Here is a 15,963-nt window from a genome sequence, read left to right on the forward strand (position 1 = left end):
ACCGTGTTATAGCTCTTAAATAAATCAGTGTTACAGCTCAGTGTTACAGCTCTATTTATTTAGATAATAGCAGGAAAACCCATCTTTGAGGCGTGAGGGCACGTCGATCCAAAGACGCAAGACGCGAAGAGAATATTGCCCTATCGCGCGGGGGAGAGGGAGGGAGCAAAAAAAATGGAGAGAAGAGGGCTTTGGCTCCTCTTTTTATATGTTTCTCTGTCCCTGGGCCTGTCTTATGTAAATTGGGCTTAGGCAGGAGCGTTGTTTGTTTTACCTGAGGTTCTCACTCTGGTCCTCGGACCTTTCTTTGTTCTATTTTCGCGGGCTTTCCCTTCCAGGTCTTTTAGCCACGGCCATTTTGGACTCTTTTTCCCTATTCTAACTACCTAACAATTCCATCTCCAGAGCTCCAATAGAGGCAGGCCCGTGGTCATCATTCCCAATTTACAGACAAGGAAACTGAGGCAGGACAGCTCAGCCCAGGAGAGCCAGGGGAGAGGCTCGCTGCTGTCCTCCACCCCGAGGTAACAATGTTCCTTCCTCCCCCAGCTCCCCCACAACCTGCCCCTGCCCTGCCCCTCACAGCCACTTCCAGGCTCTGGATTCTCCTTGCTAACTGCCCGGCTCCAGCCAGAGGCCCAGGCCATGCAGAGATCATGGAGAAACAATCCTCTCTCTGTGAGGGTCAGACCCGACCCGTTCTGCCACTTTCTTTGCGATGGCAGAACCCGTTGGGTGGCTTTGGGCCGGCTCTGCCTCCTCTCTGCTCCTGGCCCGGGGAATCAAAAACCTGTCAAGCGGGTTTGGCCAAAATTATGTCTTGTTCCCAAGCAAGTTCATAGTGCTGGTTTCCATCTCTCAGGCGGGAGCTTCCCGGAGCAGAGCGGAGGTCCCCGGAGGTCGATGCGGACACGGGGCCATGTGAGTACCTGGGGGCCCCAGGGCCCCAGCGGCTTCAGTAGTTGGGGGCAGGGGAAGGTACACAAGATCTGGGGTCACTGTGGGGTGCTAGCTACCAGGTGGAGACCCAGCCCCTGCTCGTGGGGGCTGGAGGAGGGGCCAGGGTGGGGTGGTGGCCGCAGCCCTAGCTCTGGGGCACACAGTCCAGGGGACTGAGTGGGAACACAGGCTGCAGCGAGCTTCCTGGGCAGACAGGCTGGGGGAGCCAAGGCTGGGAAGGCTGGGGTTGGCACTGCTGTGCTGGGAAGTCCCTGGGTCGTCTGGGGACACTGGGAACAGGCCGGGGGCCTGGCACTTCATCCTGGTCCGGCCTCACCACCCGGATCCTCAGACAGGCTGCAGCCAGGGAATGAGGGGTGGAGTGCGTGCGGTGCAGCCAGCCACGTCTCCCTGCTGGGCACTGTAGGACATCAGCTGCCCTCAGTTCGGTGTCCCCTGGGAAGCAGTGACAAAAGGCCCCCAGGCCTCGGTCCTGCTCAGCCTCCCCTGCCAGGCCTCAGGGAGGCGGCTGAGAAGTCGCAGTGGCCCTGGGCCAGCCCATCCTTGAGGAATCAGGTTGCAGGGCCCACTGTTACCCGAGCCACCAGCGACACCTCGGCCATGCTGAGCGAGCGCACACCTGCCTTGTGTCTCTGTGCATGTGTGCACACGCACATGCGATACTCAAGTATGCGCACACACGTGCAAGCAGCTTTCCCCCGTCCTTCAGAGTGCCACATGCACGGTGAGGGGAGTGCACGCATGTGCACACGTTTCTCTGTTGTGCACTAGTTGTTGGGATGTTGTTAGGATACTGTTGTGTCTGCACGTGTGGGCATCACATACATATGCACATGTGTCACGGGTCTAGGTGTCTGGCGATGCTAGAAACCATCCAGGCAGTGGCACCTCTCAGGACCTGCCATCTGAGCTGGCCCAGGAGGTTGCAGGAGGCTGCACTGGCCATGTCCCTTGCGAGCTGGTGACTGTGGAGTAGTGCCATCTTTCAGAGCCATAGATCCTTCATCTGCAAAGTAAGGGCTGTCATGGCCACGCCACAGGCAGCATGAGCCCAGGGACTGACTACATGAGACGTTCCTGCCAGACGCCTGGATGTGGGGGCTGGCAGGCTGGCCCCTGACCACCTGCCGTCAATGGGCACTGGATACCTGCCACATGGAGGCGACCCAGCCGCCCAAGGTGGTGCAGACTCCTCAGTCTCCAGGAGCTGGGCCAGGGCACCGCCGTCGTTTCACGGCCCGGGACACTGAGACACAGTGGGAGAGAGACTCAGCTAAGGTGGCCGAAGAAGGGGCTTCTCCCTCACCACATGGGGCGCAGGGAGCCACCACCAGAGCCTCCGACCTGCTTCGCACCTCAGTCCCTGAATCTGTAGAATGGGACAGTGAGCGCCAGAAGGCAAGGTGAGCTCCAATCACCTGTGGGCTGAGCCGGGGCACACAGCAGGTGCTCCATAAAGACCTGTGTGGAGGACATGGAAAGGGCTTGGATGGTGTGCGCAGCCTCGTGAGGTCCTTGGTGACGGGCAGGCGGAGCATCCGTGGATCACCCTGGGACGTGGTAGGGGGCCTGCTGTAGACACCACACAGCGCATAGAGCCCTGGCCCGGTACTCGGCTGAGCGACTGCTCGGGGAACAAAGGCCACCACTGTGGTTACTGCTGCACCATTGTCATTGTGTTACTCACAGGTGGGTGGATGGATCAATGGCAGAACAGGCGCAGAACTGGGGGCCTGGGGCTCCTGGACCCCAGGGCCTGCTGGAGAAGAGGCCCCAATGAGAGAAAGTGATCAGGGCCCTGCCGGCCGGCCCAGGAGCCAGGCAAGAACCTCACCACCAAGGCTTTGTGGCTCAGCGGGCAGCACCCGGCCTGGGGCCACAGCGGGGGCTCTGGTGGCCTTCTCTGTACATGGTGGCAGGGGCATTTCCCTGAGCCATGGCCACCAAGACCCAGTGGACCCTGAGTGTCCATGAGGGGCACGAATGTGTGTCATCAGTGCTGGCATCTGAGACTCTGCTCTGAACTCAGGGGCGTTCTTGTCCTCCTGTAGAGGGCCTTGGTGGCACTTGAACTTGGGCTCCTATAAGGAGCCCTGCTGGACCCCTAGGGCCACCTGCAGGGGAGGGGCTGGCGGGCAGCTGCATGCAGTGGATGCAGGGTCTCCATCTGCAGTTAGCTGAGTGCATGCCAGGCCCTGGGCTGGGTACACACTTCACCCGGACGGCATCGTCCAGACACATGTATTTGGTGGGACACACCCACAACAACCTGAGCTGGCGGCGCGGTTACCCCAGATGAGGGACTCAGGCTCTGGGAACGCACTAGTCCTGTCCACAAAGGCTCCAGGCAGGCCAGGGTGCACTGCGCAGGCTGACCTTGCCCAGGTGAGTGGCAGGTGCATGGGGTCAGCAGTGTGCCTGACCCCTGCCCTGCCCTGCCACCTGCAGCTTCTGGGGCTCCACCCAGCAGAGACCTTCCAGCCTGGGTGTCCAGAGCAGGAGTAGGCATGACCCTGGGCCCTTGAGGAGCAGCCTTCAGGCCTCTGCTCCCAGCGCCCACCGCCCCCCGCCGCAGCGGGCAACTCGGGCCACCCTCTCCATTGCCCAGGGCCCCCAGGCCCAGAGGCAGCAGCCAAGACCCCACCCCATAACCTGCTCACTCCTCCTGACAGCACTGTAGCCCCCACCCCAGGCCTGGGGGGAGCCCTCCTGCCTTGAGTTCCCTGAGCCCCTGAGCCCCTCTCCCCTCAGTGGCTCTCAGCACACCTGGCAAATACCACGGAGGCCCCCAGGGAGGGCTGGCCCACCGCCCCCTGGCAGAGACCACATGCACCTTTTAAAAATAACCTTATTTATGTTCATTTACTTGTTTTTGTCTGCGCTGGGTCTTTGCTACTGCACAGGTTTTTCTCTAGTTTTGGCAAATGGGGCTACTCTCTAGTTGTGATGTGCAAGCTTTTCATTGCAGTGGCTTCTCTTGAGGAGCACATGCTGTAGGCAGGCGGGCTTCAGTAGTTGTAGCTCCCAGACTCTAGAGCACAGACTCAGTAGTTGTGGCACATGGGCTTAGTTGCTCCACAGCATGTGAGATCTTCCCGGACCAGGGCTCAAACTCGTGTCTCCTGCACTGGCAGGCAGATTCTTACGCACTGAGCTACCAGGGAAGCCCCCACATGCGCTTTTACAGCCGAGGTTCTTCCTGCCCACAGCCACCAAACCCCTGTCAGCTGCGGACCCACCTCCTCATCCTACCGCTGCTTCCTTGGACCTACCCCTCCCCCCTGCACTCAGAGAGTGGGGGCTGGGACTGCCCCAGGAGACTGACTGTCCTCTTCTCCTTGGCCAAACACCCTCTGTCACCTGCCAGTCCAGGGGAGCCACACCACCCCCATGGCACTGTCACCAGGGGCTGGACAGCCCTGGTCATCCCTGGGAGATGTGGGGCTCCCAGCAGAACAACACCCTCCAGCTGCGCTGCCCCTGCCTGACCCCGTGTCTGTGTCCATGCTGCCCTCTGCCCATCAGAGACCCCAGAGGGGCAGCCAGGTGGGGCCTTTGGGCGGTTTGGAATAGAGAAGAGCCTGGGGTACCGGGACAGAGGAGGGTGTCTGGGCCTTTACCTGCCCTGCTCCACACCACAGCGCTGTCATTAGGAACAGTGTTGGCCTCTCGCTCAGACCTGCGCCTGTCCGCACAGCCTCTCCAGGGCCTGGGGCACCGCAGGCTCCCAGGGACGGCTCCTTCACGGGCGTTGGCCCAGCCCACGGCCCATGGCAGACGCTGATGGGGAAGAACGGCCTGTCAGGCGGGTCTGGGTGGAATTTCAGGCACAGTGGCTTGGCCCTCCCCAGCTGGCCCACCTCACCCTGCAGGGAGCCTGAGCCGAGGAGAGCTCCTGCCGCAGTCCCGTCTCCCACCACAAGATGAAGATGGGAGAGCCAGCAGAGCAGGGCCACCTGGAGCACATCCCTGGTCCACAGCGGGCAAGAACACATCCTCAGCCCCAGGAAGAAGTCAAGCCCCGAATCCTGCTTCCCACTGGGCAGCCAAGGAGCATGCTTCGATGTCTTTGGGCCTCAGTTTCCCGATCTGGAAAGTTGGCTCCTTGCAGCGTGGTCAGGGTTAGATGGGCTCAGGAAGTGGGGCCGGATTACCTTGTATTCCTACTATAGCCCTGGCTCCCCCAGCCTCTGCAATTCAGCATCTTATTCCCTAACCTGCCAGGATATGCCACTGGCTCCCAGCCTCAAGGAGGGGAACCCCGCCAAGCTCCTCATTCTCAGAGCCCTCACCCACCCAACACACAGCCAGTGAGCAGGGATCCCCCCTTCCCTGGCCATCTCTTGGGAGTGTCCCAGAGGCCAGGCAGGTCTAAAAAAAAGTTTGGGGAGCCCCACCTTCCTGTCACTACATCCCTCCAGCACATCTCTGCCTACGGGCTCTGGTGGCCACTGTGAGACACAGGACCATTCTCTGTCCTCTTGCTGGGCCTGGGGTTCGAGGACCAGGCTGAGAGCCAGCCTCCCTGTCAAGTCCCCTTGGAAAGCTCCAGGATAGTGCTTGCCCTGGCCCCTGGCTTCTCTTGGGGTCACAGGGCCTGCTCCCCTCAGTTAGTGATCCCAGTGCCAGGGTGCCCACCACCCAGCTTCAGAGAGCCTAGAGCAGCTGTGCCTCTTCTACACTCCCTGTGCATGAATCCCGCAGTGCGCTGGCTTCCCCAGTCTGGCCCCTACTCTGCAGTGTCTCAGAACCAAACCGTAATGGCCCTGGGTCGTCATCTCTCTTGCCACTGCTGGACACTCACCAGCAGGCATTGGAGGATTTCCAGTTTGGAGACTACTGCTGCAAACACTCCAGTCTCTGAAATGCAAGACCACAACCCTCCTTCGGGCAAGGCCGAAGGGGTCTTTGGGCAGAGGTTTCCAGGGTTTGTGCAGAGGCCCTCCTGGGGGTGGTGGAGCACTGCAGCAGTGGTTGGTGGCCTGGGCCCAGGCAGGCTCTGTGAAGGAGGGAGTGATATTCTGGGCATGTGCAGAGAGCAAACCACGAGCTGCTGCCAACACCCAGTGTAGGACCCCGGGAGGAGAGGACTCAGTGTACCAGGAGTCAGCCGCTTGTTCTCGAGGTCCAGCGGACCCCTGGGCTCCTCAGGCTGAGAACAAGGAGGGACCAGAGGGGCTGCCTCCCCCCAGCTTGGAGGTGATGGCACGGGTCTGGGCTGGTGGCATCTCTGCTGACCTGGCTATGAGCTGTGGGTCTGACCCCCACTGGGTGACAGATGGTGCCACAGGGTAATGGTAGCCGGTGGTACCCACCACCAGAGATGTGCCACCAGGACCGAGGGGCTCCCGCCTGGAGGAGGGTGGTGCCTGGCACCACAGTAAGGAAGCTGCCGCTGGGCTGAGCCCCGGCCTCACCCCCAGCTCCAAGCTGGACCCTGCAGGATCCCGAGGCATGTTCACCAGGCCCATTAGACAGGCCCCATCACCACTACCAGAGGGAAGAAAGGGCTGCTCAGAGGTGCCAGAGCTCCCAGCAGTCACACGATGGGCAAGGTTATCTAGCTCCCAGCTTGGGTTCTCAATCCCACAATCTTTTAAGTTTTAACAAATGCCTCATGGAGGTGAAACACAGGCAGGAAAACGGGCCCAGGCCATGAGGGGCAGTTAGGTGGACTTCTGCCAGGGCACAGTCACCAGTTCCGGCAGAGAAAATAGCCAGCCGACCCCCGAAGTCTCCACTGTGGCCCCATGGGGCCATCCATGCCACTGCAGGAACCTGGACCCTACTGAGAGAGCTTTCCAGGCTGAACACATCCTGGCTTACTGACCCGCCAGCTGTCGGCCGGCATGGACATCTCCAGTCTGGGGCCTCATCACAGGTCACATGCACCCTTGTGGCGCCAGCATCAAGTGGGAGCTGGTCCCCTCAGGCCATCTGCTTTGCTGTGAAGACTGGATTAGGGAGTTGAGATGAAGTGAGAAGTCCCTACAGGAGGGACATACATGCCCCCCTCAGGTGTGGACATGACCCAGTGGGTGGTCACAAGACAGGACTCCCACACCTGCCTCCTGCACCCGGCAGCCCACAGATCCCTCCTGAGCTAATGTGACTGTACTCCTGCTTCCTACTCCACAGGCTGGAAACAGAGGGGCAGTAGAGGCCAAGGGGCCGTCCCCACACCTGGAGCACAGAGGACCCAGGGCCAGGGCCACGGGAGCCATGGAGAGCTTCACAGAATCACTAAATAGACTGAAGGAAGTCCACGAGAATGAGGTCATGGGTGAGTACCTTGGGGAGGACAAACTTTCAGCCAGACAGCAGTCTAAGGGTCAAGGTCAGGCCAGGGGACTCCCACATGTTGCCTCAAATTCTCACCAAAACCAGGACCACGCCTTCCAGGCCCAGAAAGGGAGTCCTGACCCAGAGCCCAGAGCTGCATAGTGGCCAGGCACCCAGCCTTAGATCAACACCCAAGTGCAGCCCTGAAGGGGTGGTCCCCAAATGGTCAGCTCACATCAGAACAGAAAGAAAAGACCAGCCTGGCCGCAGAGAGCCAAGACACTACAGCCAAGACCAGCCCCTTGCCCAAGGTGGGGGCCTCCATGTCCCCCAGAAGGGAGGTCACCTTCTTTCCTCGTAGGAGTGGAGCCCAAGGCTCTGGAGGCTTGTCTGGAGCCTTCTGGGTGCTGAGCTAAAATCCCTCTGCCGCTTCCAGAACCCCAGGCTAAGCTCTGCCCTGGCATGCATGTCTATCCAATTTCCCCACCAGCAACAGGACTGCAGCCACCTGCTCCATTCACTCCCCCAGCGCCTGGGCCAGACCCTCCCCTGACTTTTCTGAGAGTCCTCACCTGCCCCCCACACCAAAGGCCCAGAGACCCAGAGAGGCAGGAACTGCTTGGGCTAGCCTAGGGCCCAAGCCAGACCATGATAGGGAGGGGAGGAGGGGCTCTGCTGGGGTCTCCCTTGGGGGCCCATTGGCAGCACCCAAAAAGCATCCCTCCCGGGCCTTGGCTGGGTAACTGCTGACTCCCAGCATCCGGGACCCATCCTCAACTGACACCAGAGCCAGAGACAAGGGAGGAGAGAGGCTGGGCCCAGACCGGGGTCCCAGGCAGCCAGGAGACTGAGCAGAAGCTGGCGGCAGACACAGACTGGGAGCCCTTCAAGGGGGTGACCTCAGGGAGTCCGTGCAGGGACCCAGGCAAGTGGCGGGCGTCTGGAGAGGGCTCTGCCAGACAACCAGGGACAGGAAACACCCCAGCTCCATGTAGAGATGGCAGCCCGGCTGGGCCTGACCTCTGCCCCTTTCCTCACTCCTCAGGCCTGCAGAACAAGCTTCTGGAACTGAACTCAGAGAGGTGCCGGTGAGTGAGGACAGGCCTGGCCCAGGAGACTGGAAGGGCAGTGACTCCCAGAGCTCATCTCCCCCTCTTCCCCTGCAGCCCCAGAGCCCTGACACTGCTACCAGCAGTGATACAGGAGAAACTGAAGCTCAGCATAGTGGGTAGGGGGAGGCTGGTCCAAGGTCATGCTTCCAGGAGCTGGAGGAGCGGGGCTGGAAAGTCTGAGCCCAACAGAGTGAACAGGGACCCTCCAAAGGGTTGGGCAAGGAGTATCCATGCAGGGCACATCTGGGACTGATAACTGTCAACAGGGGGACTCCTCATGAGTCCTGGAGACCCACAGGCAGACTCCCCAGGTCCCCACTTCACAGAACTCTGCCAGGTGGCACGGGGATGAGAGAGTCCTCAAGGTGGCTGTACATGCTCACGCTTGGGCGAGCTGGCATAGCCCTTGCAAGGCCCTAAGTCTCAAGGAAGTCCTAGGCTGGTGGCCAGGGAGAGGCTAGTGGGTAGCGGAGGGCTTTCTGGGTAGAGCAGACCCCCAACTTCAGATCATCCCCCACAGGGATGCCCAGAGGGTGGAGGAGCTCTGTGCCAAGAACCACCAGCTCAGGGAGCAGCAGAAGGTGCTGAAGGAGAACCTGCGGGTGCTGGAGAACAGGTGGGGTCACCTCACACCCCACTCATGATGGGGGCAGGAGCAGAGGGAAGACCAGAGCGTTCTGTGGAGAATGAGTCTGGGATGCTCTGGAGTCAACTCCGCCACTGCAGGACTTCTCAGAGCCTTAAGTAAACTGCATTTTTCAAGGTTCCTTCCCAAACTCAATAGCATGTGGTGTGCTGAGCCCACGGGGTGGGCAACGCAGTGGGGAAAGGCAGGGCAGGTCCTGGGAGTGGGGCGGGGGGTGGGGTATCCCAGCCCCTCCCTCTCAGAGCGGCCCCTCGCCATCCCTCCTCGCCCCACAGGCTGCGGGCTGGGCTGTGTGACCGCTGCATGGTCACCCAGGAGCTGGCCAGGAAGAAGCAGCAAGAGTTCGAGAGCTCCCTCCTCCAGAACCTGCAGCACGTCTTCCTCCTCAGTGAGCACCCCCTGCCCCGCGTCCTGCACCCCATCTTCCTGTGGGGGGCGGCGACCCCCCACCTGCTCAGCCCAACGAGGGGTCTCGGGGAAAGGGGAGGAGGTGATCCAGGCCTGCACTGTCAGGAGGGACATCCGCACCGCAACTCACAGACAGATGGTGCAAAGCCCCCCGCTGACCCCCACAGGCCACCTGCTGCACAGTCACCAGGCCGGGGCATCCCTGTCCTCTCAGGGCCTCAGCTCCCTCCTTCTAAGGATGAGGAGGGTCCCGCAGAGAGCTGGGTTCCATGCGGCCTGCTGATGAGCACAAGCCCCTTTCCTTTGGCTGGGGGGGGTCCCTGGGAACTGGGGAGTGCCATCCCTTTTCATGGCCTCCAGGCTGGTTCTGCTCACTCAACATCCACCCACCCACTCAGGCAGCAAGCATCTATGGGGCACCTACTGTATGCCAGGCCCCGAGCCAAGTGCTGGAGTCCCAGTTGGGCCAGGACAGGGGGACTCCCAGGGTCGTGAGGTCCCCACCCGCCCTTCCCTGCCCCAAGTCCTTCCTAATCAGTGCCTTCTGCAGCCACTGAGCTGACGCGGCTGCAGGAGGAAAATGATGCCTTGAAGGAGGAAGTGAAGCGGCTTCAGGGCCCAGGGTGAGTGGGGGGAGCCCCAGGCACTGGTGCAGGGGGAGGGGTCTCACAGGCCAGCACCCTGGGACAGATAGCAACCTCCCCTGGTCTGCAGGCACAAGACACCCCGAAAACAGAGCTGGGCCACAGCACCCATGGCAGCTCTGGCACTTGGGCCACCCCCAGACATGGGTGTGAGCCCACGATGATGTCTTTCCTGGTCACCTGGGTCTCCCGCACAGGCGGCTTGGCCCCCAGGAGGGCACCCTGGCCTTTCTGATCATCTCTGGGATGCTGCCCCCTCACCTGCCTCATCTTTGCCTCCCACTGGGGACAGGCCCAAGCCCCAGCTCAGGGAGGGCGCCTCGGAGCCCCCGTCACCCCTGCTGCTCCCCTCCCTGGGCGCCCGGAAGGCCGTCACTGAGAAACCACTGGGAGGCCACGAGGAGACGGAGGATGACCACGCAGGTGCAGGTCCACAGGAGAGGGGGGTGTGGGGGCAAGGGAGGCTGAGCAGCCTGGGACCAGGGAGCCCTCGGGCCGTGGGCTGAGCTGACCCCTCTCAACCCCTCCCAACCATCCTGCCCTCTGTCCCTCCTCCCACAGAAAGGCCGGGGGTGTACGGGACATCTCCAATGGCCAAAATCTCCCCAAGTCCCAATCTGCCTGAGGCACGGACCCCGGACATGGTGATGGTGAGGGACCCCGAACCCCTGAGCCCACTCCTCCCTCTTCCCGGGCAGCCCAAGGAGGAGGCCAGAACTGTCAGCCTTGCTGTGTGCCATGCACATGGCACGTGCCCGTCCTCGTGCCAAGCAGGGAGTCCTGAGCTCCATGAGACGAGGGTGGAAGCGAGGCTCAGAGTGGGTGGGTGGCCTGCCCAAAGTCGCACAGAGAAAAGGGCAGAGGGTAGCAGCCGAGCCCACCCAGGCTGACCCGCCCACCCCGTGCAGAACCCCCAGCGCATCTCCAACCAGCTGCACGGGACCATCGCCGTGGTGCGGCCAGGGTCCCGGGCCTGCTCCGCCGACCAGGGCTCCACCAATGGGACGCCCCCACTGCCACCCACCAGGAATAGCCCACCCAGCCCACCTGGCGAGCACAGCCTCCCTCTGGACAGGTGAGCACCTGCCCTCTGCCACCACCAGGAGCTGCCTCAGCTGGGCAGCCAGTCTCCTCCTCTGGTCCCAGCTTTAAGGCAGGGGCCAGCAGCAGGAAGTCCCTCGCTTTGTCCCTTCAGGAGACCTGCTCTCCCTGGCTTGGCTTCCCCCTGCCTGCAGCATGGTTCCCACGTGGACATCTGAACTGCCAGGGTGGGGTGGGGATTCGTGGACAGAGGAGATTGGGACTGGGCACCCCTCTCATCATGGTCTGAGGAGAGTAGGGGTGGGGTTGTGGTGGGTACCCAGGTGGGCAGGGTGCTCCAGGGGACTGGGCAGGCAGCTGACGCCCAGAAGGGGGAGAGGCCTTAGTGGCTGGGTGCCTCCTCTGACCCCCAGGCCCCATGTCAACTCTGAAACCAGGCACCCAATCCCCAGGGGCCTGGGCACTCCCCTCCCCACTGCCCACCATGTCACGTGGGCACCCGCCTCACCCCTAGGGCCCCCAGTCCTCCCTGTGAAGTGGGGCTGACCATGCCCCACAGTCACCAGGCTTCTCCTTGCCCACAGCTTCCTGCAGGCCTCTCGGACCTCTGCCAAGACCTGCGAGTCCCTGAAGCACTCCCTCCAGGCCGACCGCCTCTGCCTCCTGAACCGCCACCTAACTCTGCACCTTGGCAGCCCCCCGGCCCCCACCACAGCCCCCAGCGGCCCCCAGTCCCAGGGCCTCAAGGCTGGGGAGGCGGAGGTCTGGGAGGAGCCCTCAGGCCTGCTGGGCCTGCCAGGCGCCCTGGCGGGCATGCGGAACCCACGGCTGGAAGGCGCACTACACATGCTCCTGGCCCAGCAGCTGCAGGCACAGGGCAGGGTGGGCAGTGCCCGGCTGAGGGGCCCTCAGGGGCCCAAAGGGATGCCACCCTCCCCACCAGCAGACTCAGACTCCGAGGGTCCTGAGGGTGAGGCGGCCAGGGCAGCCCTGCCCAAAGGGAGGCACCCACAGCCTGCAGGCCCGGGCAGCCCCCAGGGGAAGGAGGGCACGACCACACAGGACTATGTCCCAGACAAGCCCCTGGACCTCTCAGAGCGAGGTCGGTGCCGGGCCAGTGCCCCCAAGCCTGCCAACCAGTCAGGGTCACTCAGCCCCCCACGGGCCCCCACGCCCAGCCCTGAGCCACCCCAGGGAGTGGGACCACCTGCCCAGTGTGGAGCCCAGAGACTCAGCAATGGCACCCAGGAAGCCAGAGAGCCAGAGGCAAAAGAGCATCCACCTTCCCCGGTGAGCGACCAAGCCCCATTCCTGGGCTCCGTGTATCCCACCCAGAGCACCTGAGCCCCGGGCTGCCCTCTCTGCTCCACCAGCCAGTTCCCGAGGGAAAGCCTGCTGCCCAGGTCACAAGCCACGGGGAGTCAGCTGACCCTCCAGCCCCGCCCTGTCCAGGGCCCCCGCAGGCTGTGCCCGAGGCCGGGTGGGGGAGGGGGAGGGAAGTTGCCTTACATGAGCTCAAGTCTCTTCCTTCTCGCCAGGACGCCCCCTACTCTGCCCCAGGGCCTCACCTCAGCCTGCCCTCTCCAAGTGGGCCAGGAGAGGAGGACAGAGGGAGGCCTAAACTGCCCCCCTACCCACCAAGGCCTGGTGGAGATGGCCACGCAGGTGAGGATGTGAACACAGGAAGTGTTCCACAGTGGAAATGGAACCACCGTGAGCGGGGAGGGCCTGACCCAACAAACTCTGGTCTCAGATTTGGTTCCCCACCTCCAGACCCAGAGTGGAGTGAGGGGCCCAGGGAAGGCACGTTTCTGACCACAGGAAGTGAATGGAGGGCATCCTAGCAACTGGGGCTTCAGGGCAGGTGATGAGTTCCCTGTCACCCAGCAACCAAGCCAGGGGCACCCCAGTGGGTGGGGTCATTGCAGGAGTGCAGGATACTTTGGGCTTGGACTCCACCCCAGGGCAGGTTACTCGGGCTCTCGGTGCCTCAGTTGCCCCAGCTTCAGAGGTGTTGCCACTGATCCCAGCCTGGTAGGTTAGGGGCCTAGGCTTCTACTAGATGCCCAGGCCACCATCCTGGCCTGACCCACACCCTGCGTCCTGCAGAGCTCAGCAAAGCCCAAGGACAACAGCCGGCGTCGGATGAGCTGGACGAGCCAGACACCTCGGACAGTGAGGTCAGTACAGCCGTACACTGGGGTGGGGTGGTGGCACCCTGGCTGCCCCAGGCTTGGGGGATCCTCACCATGACCACACCCCCACCCCTCAGATGGGCCTAAGCACCAGGGCGGAGGCCACACAGAGCTCGCCAGGGGAGGGACCCGGGTGCATTTGCAACAAGGAGTGTGGACGGGGCCCGCAGAAGAGGAAGCGGGCCTCCGACCCCTGGAGCAAAGGTAGGCCCCCGGGTGGAGGCAGGGCCGTTGTAGCACCAATGCCCCCAGCCCTTCTGACTACTTGGAGCTGCTCCCAGAGCAGTCTTGTAAGAGGACCCAGGTCAGGCCTGGGCAGACACTGCGTCCACTTCCTCCTCGCTGGGCTGGTCCCTTCACCCCAAGCCTGTCTCCCTCTGGAAAGGGGGCAATACCATGGCTGATATGAGACAGTAGTGGGACACAGGCAAGGATAGTCGTGTCATCTTCAGGGGAGACGGGGCATCCTGGGCCACAAGCAGTCCCAGGCCTGGTGGTCCTAGACCCCTCCCCTCTCACAGCCCCACCTGGGAGGGGGCAAGCTCTCCTGGACCACCTTGTCCACTTCTGAGGAGGAGACCCAGCAGAGGGTGCTGCCTCCTGGGCGTGAGTGTGTTTGTTCTCGATGGGGGGCTGGGGGCTGCTCTCCCGTTTGCCAAGGGTGGTGCCTGTGGACTCCCCCTCCACCCAGGTCGACGGTATAAGGACAGCTCCCACTTCCTGCTCCGGCCACAGTGGCAGCTTGGGCCAGGTCTCCAGGCGCCCGTGAGAGCCTTTGAACACCTGAGCTGATACTGCACGCCGCCTGGTGTTTGTCCAGGCAGGTCCGTGTTGCAGGCTGGGCCATAGCTGCCACAATGCACCATTGTTGCCGGGAAGGTGACTGCAGCCTGTGTTTGTCAGGCAAGCGCTAGAGGAGGCCAGCATGCTGGTATGACCTCACAGCATAGCCAGCTGGGCATTTTCGGAAGCCATCCTGGCAGGCACGGTTCACAGGGGTACACTGCATCTGCCCCCACCGTCCACATGGAGTCAAGCCACCCCCTTGCCCACCCACCCAGACCATGGCACCCATACCCTCAGCACCTCACAGGTGATAAGTGAGAATAGCATCCTTGTGTTGTGTGCCCATACAGAGAGAGGCTCAAGAAGCGTCCAGTCGTTACTGCCTTTGGGCCTCGTGGGCCTGCCCGGGGATCAGCCATCACTGTCTCATAGATGGCAAAGTGGGGGCTCAGGGTGGGGTAACTTTCCCAGGGTCACAGAGGTGGTACGCGGGGTCAGGATGCCAACCTGATCCATCTGACCCAGAACCAGAGCTGGTTCCGCATCAGAGGCACACCTGAAGCTCAGCATCGTGTAGGTTTCACCTGCAAGGGTGCCAGGAACCATATGTCCCTTCTCTGTGACCCCAGAGGCAGGCCCATGGAAGCACCTGCCAACATCCCAGGTGTTCTGAGAACATTTCCCAGTGAGCTCAGCTTATCCAGATGCCCCAGACCCTCTGCAAGGCAGCAGGGGAGGCCCCAGGGCCAGGCAGATTCCAGGGTCACACACTTTCTACCAAATTCCCAAGGCTTCCCTCCAATCAGGTCGCCCTGTCCAGCATCCGCTGCCATCAGGAGCAGGTCAACTGCCAGTGTGGGCTCCTGTGTTCCCAGAAACTGCCCACAAGTCCCTGGGCAAAAGCCCAGTGTCCCCGCAAGAGAGGACACACAAGGTTACTACCGTGCCTCCCAGCTTAACATTGGTCCACTTCCCCCAGCCTCCAAGAAGCCGACCTGAGGAAGGAGGAACCAGGGAGCCAGGAGCCACTCACCCAGCACCAGCACCTGGGAAAAGACCGGGGCATCCCAGCCTGCCCAGTCATGAACCCCACCCTACTGATTGCCCGCAGCCAGGACAGCCCCCACCACCAGCCAAGCAGACGGCCCCAGGAGTGGGGTAGTGGACTGGGTCCTGCCACATCCATGGGGGTGTGAAGGCCAAGATGACTGGCCTTTGAACCCCTCCATCTCGGAAATGATCTTAACCACCACTCTTACCCCAGCATCTGCTCCCCTGTGGGGAGCGGGGTCCTGGGAGACCGGCATGGCTCAAGCTCCAGCCAAGCCCCGCCCCCAGCCCTGCTTTGCACGGGCAGGCCCTACTGAGCAGTGCCCCTCCTCCCACCAACCCAGACTCTACCCAGACTACTACCCTGGACCCAGGGACTGCATGCCTCGCTACCCATTCCAGATGGGGTGTCGAGCTCCAAGCAGTGGTCTCGGGCGCCCCCTTGAGGGGTCCCACAAGTGTGCTGCCTGGTGAGGGCTAAGAAGGCCGGCAGGCAGCAGTGCAGCGCCTCTGCAGAGAAGGGGTCCCAGGGCATGGGGAGAATAAAGTGTAAGGAAGGATGACGTGTGCAGCTGGCAGGGTTTGGGTTCAGCCAGGCCTCCACCTTCCCCGGGTGGGTGACTCTTGAGTGTCCAGGGATGGGGAGTCTGAAGGGCAGGATCCAAACCAGCCCTGTGTGCTGAGCCTCTGCCGAGGACTTCAGGAACAGAATGTGCACCAGGAGCCACGCAGACCCCCTCCTCACTGACACTTCCATGTCCCTGGCCCCACACCCGCCACTGAACCGTCAGCCCTCTGCACGACCACAGGGCAGCTCATCCAGGACACCGCCCCGCACA

General features: G+C 62.2%; 1 protein-coding gene across 3 annotated transcripts; it reads left to right on the forward strand.

Annotated features, from left to right (window-relative positions):
• Positions 1-837: 837 nt before the first annotated feature.
• On the forward strand, positions 838-15,687 carry RBBP8NL (RBBP8 N-terminal like). 3 transcript variants are annotated; one of them, XM_043883866.1, is made up of 14 exons: positions 838-921; positions 7,099-7,243; positions 8,288-8,330; positions 8,875-8,970; positions 9,276-9,388; positions 9,959-10,031; positions 10,345-10,481; positions 10,614-10,702; positions 10,961-11,127; positions 11,678-12,383; positions 12,632-12,758; positions 13,203-13,273; positions 13,366-13,492; positions 15,054-15,542. In XM_043883866.1, the coding sequence occupies exons 1-14, from the start codon at positions 904-906 to the stop codon at positions 15,071-15,073; spliced, it is 1,932 nt and encodes a 643-aa protein (XP_043739801.1). In that variant the 5' UTR covers positions 838-903; the 3' UTR covers positions 15,074-15,542. The 3 variants fall into 3 exon arrangements, with proteins under 3 accessions (XP_043739801.1, XP_043739799.1, XP_043739800.1); XM_043883864.1 differs by lacking the exon at positions 13,366-13,492 and having other exon boundaries at positions 15,054-15,687; XM_043883865.1 differs by lacking the exon at positions 13,366-13,492 and having other exon boundaries at positions 10,345-10,475; positions 15,054-15,687.
• Positions 15,688-15,963: the final 276 nt, after the last annotated feature.

Source organism: Cervus elaphus, chromosome 23 (assembly GCF_910594005.1).
Source record: "Cervus elaphus chromosome 23, mCerEla1.1, whole genome shotgun sequence".
Lineage (NCBI taxonomy): Eukaryota > Metazoa > Chordata > Mammalia > Artiodactyla > Cervidae > Cervus > Cervus elaphus.

Excerpts from the sequence above, each read along its gene's own strand:
- RBBP8NL (XM_043883864.1), top strand. Across the intron at positions 9,389-9,958 it reads GCAGCACGTCTTCCTCCTCA|CCACTGAGCTGACGCGGCTG; the intron begins GTGAGCACCCCC and ends TGCCTTCTGCAG. Across the intron at positions 10,032-10,344 it reads AAGCGGCTTCAGGGCCCAGG|GCCCAAGCCCCAGCTCAGGG; the intron begins GTGAGTGGGGGG and ends CACTGGGGACAG.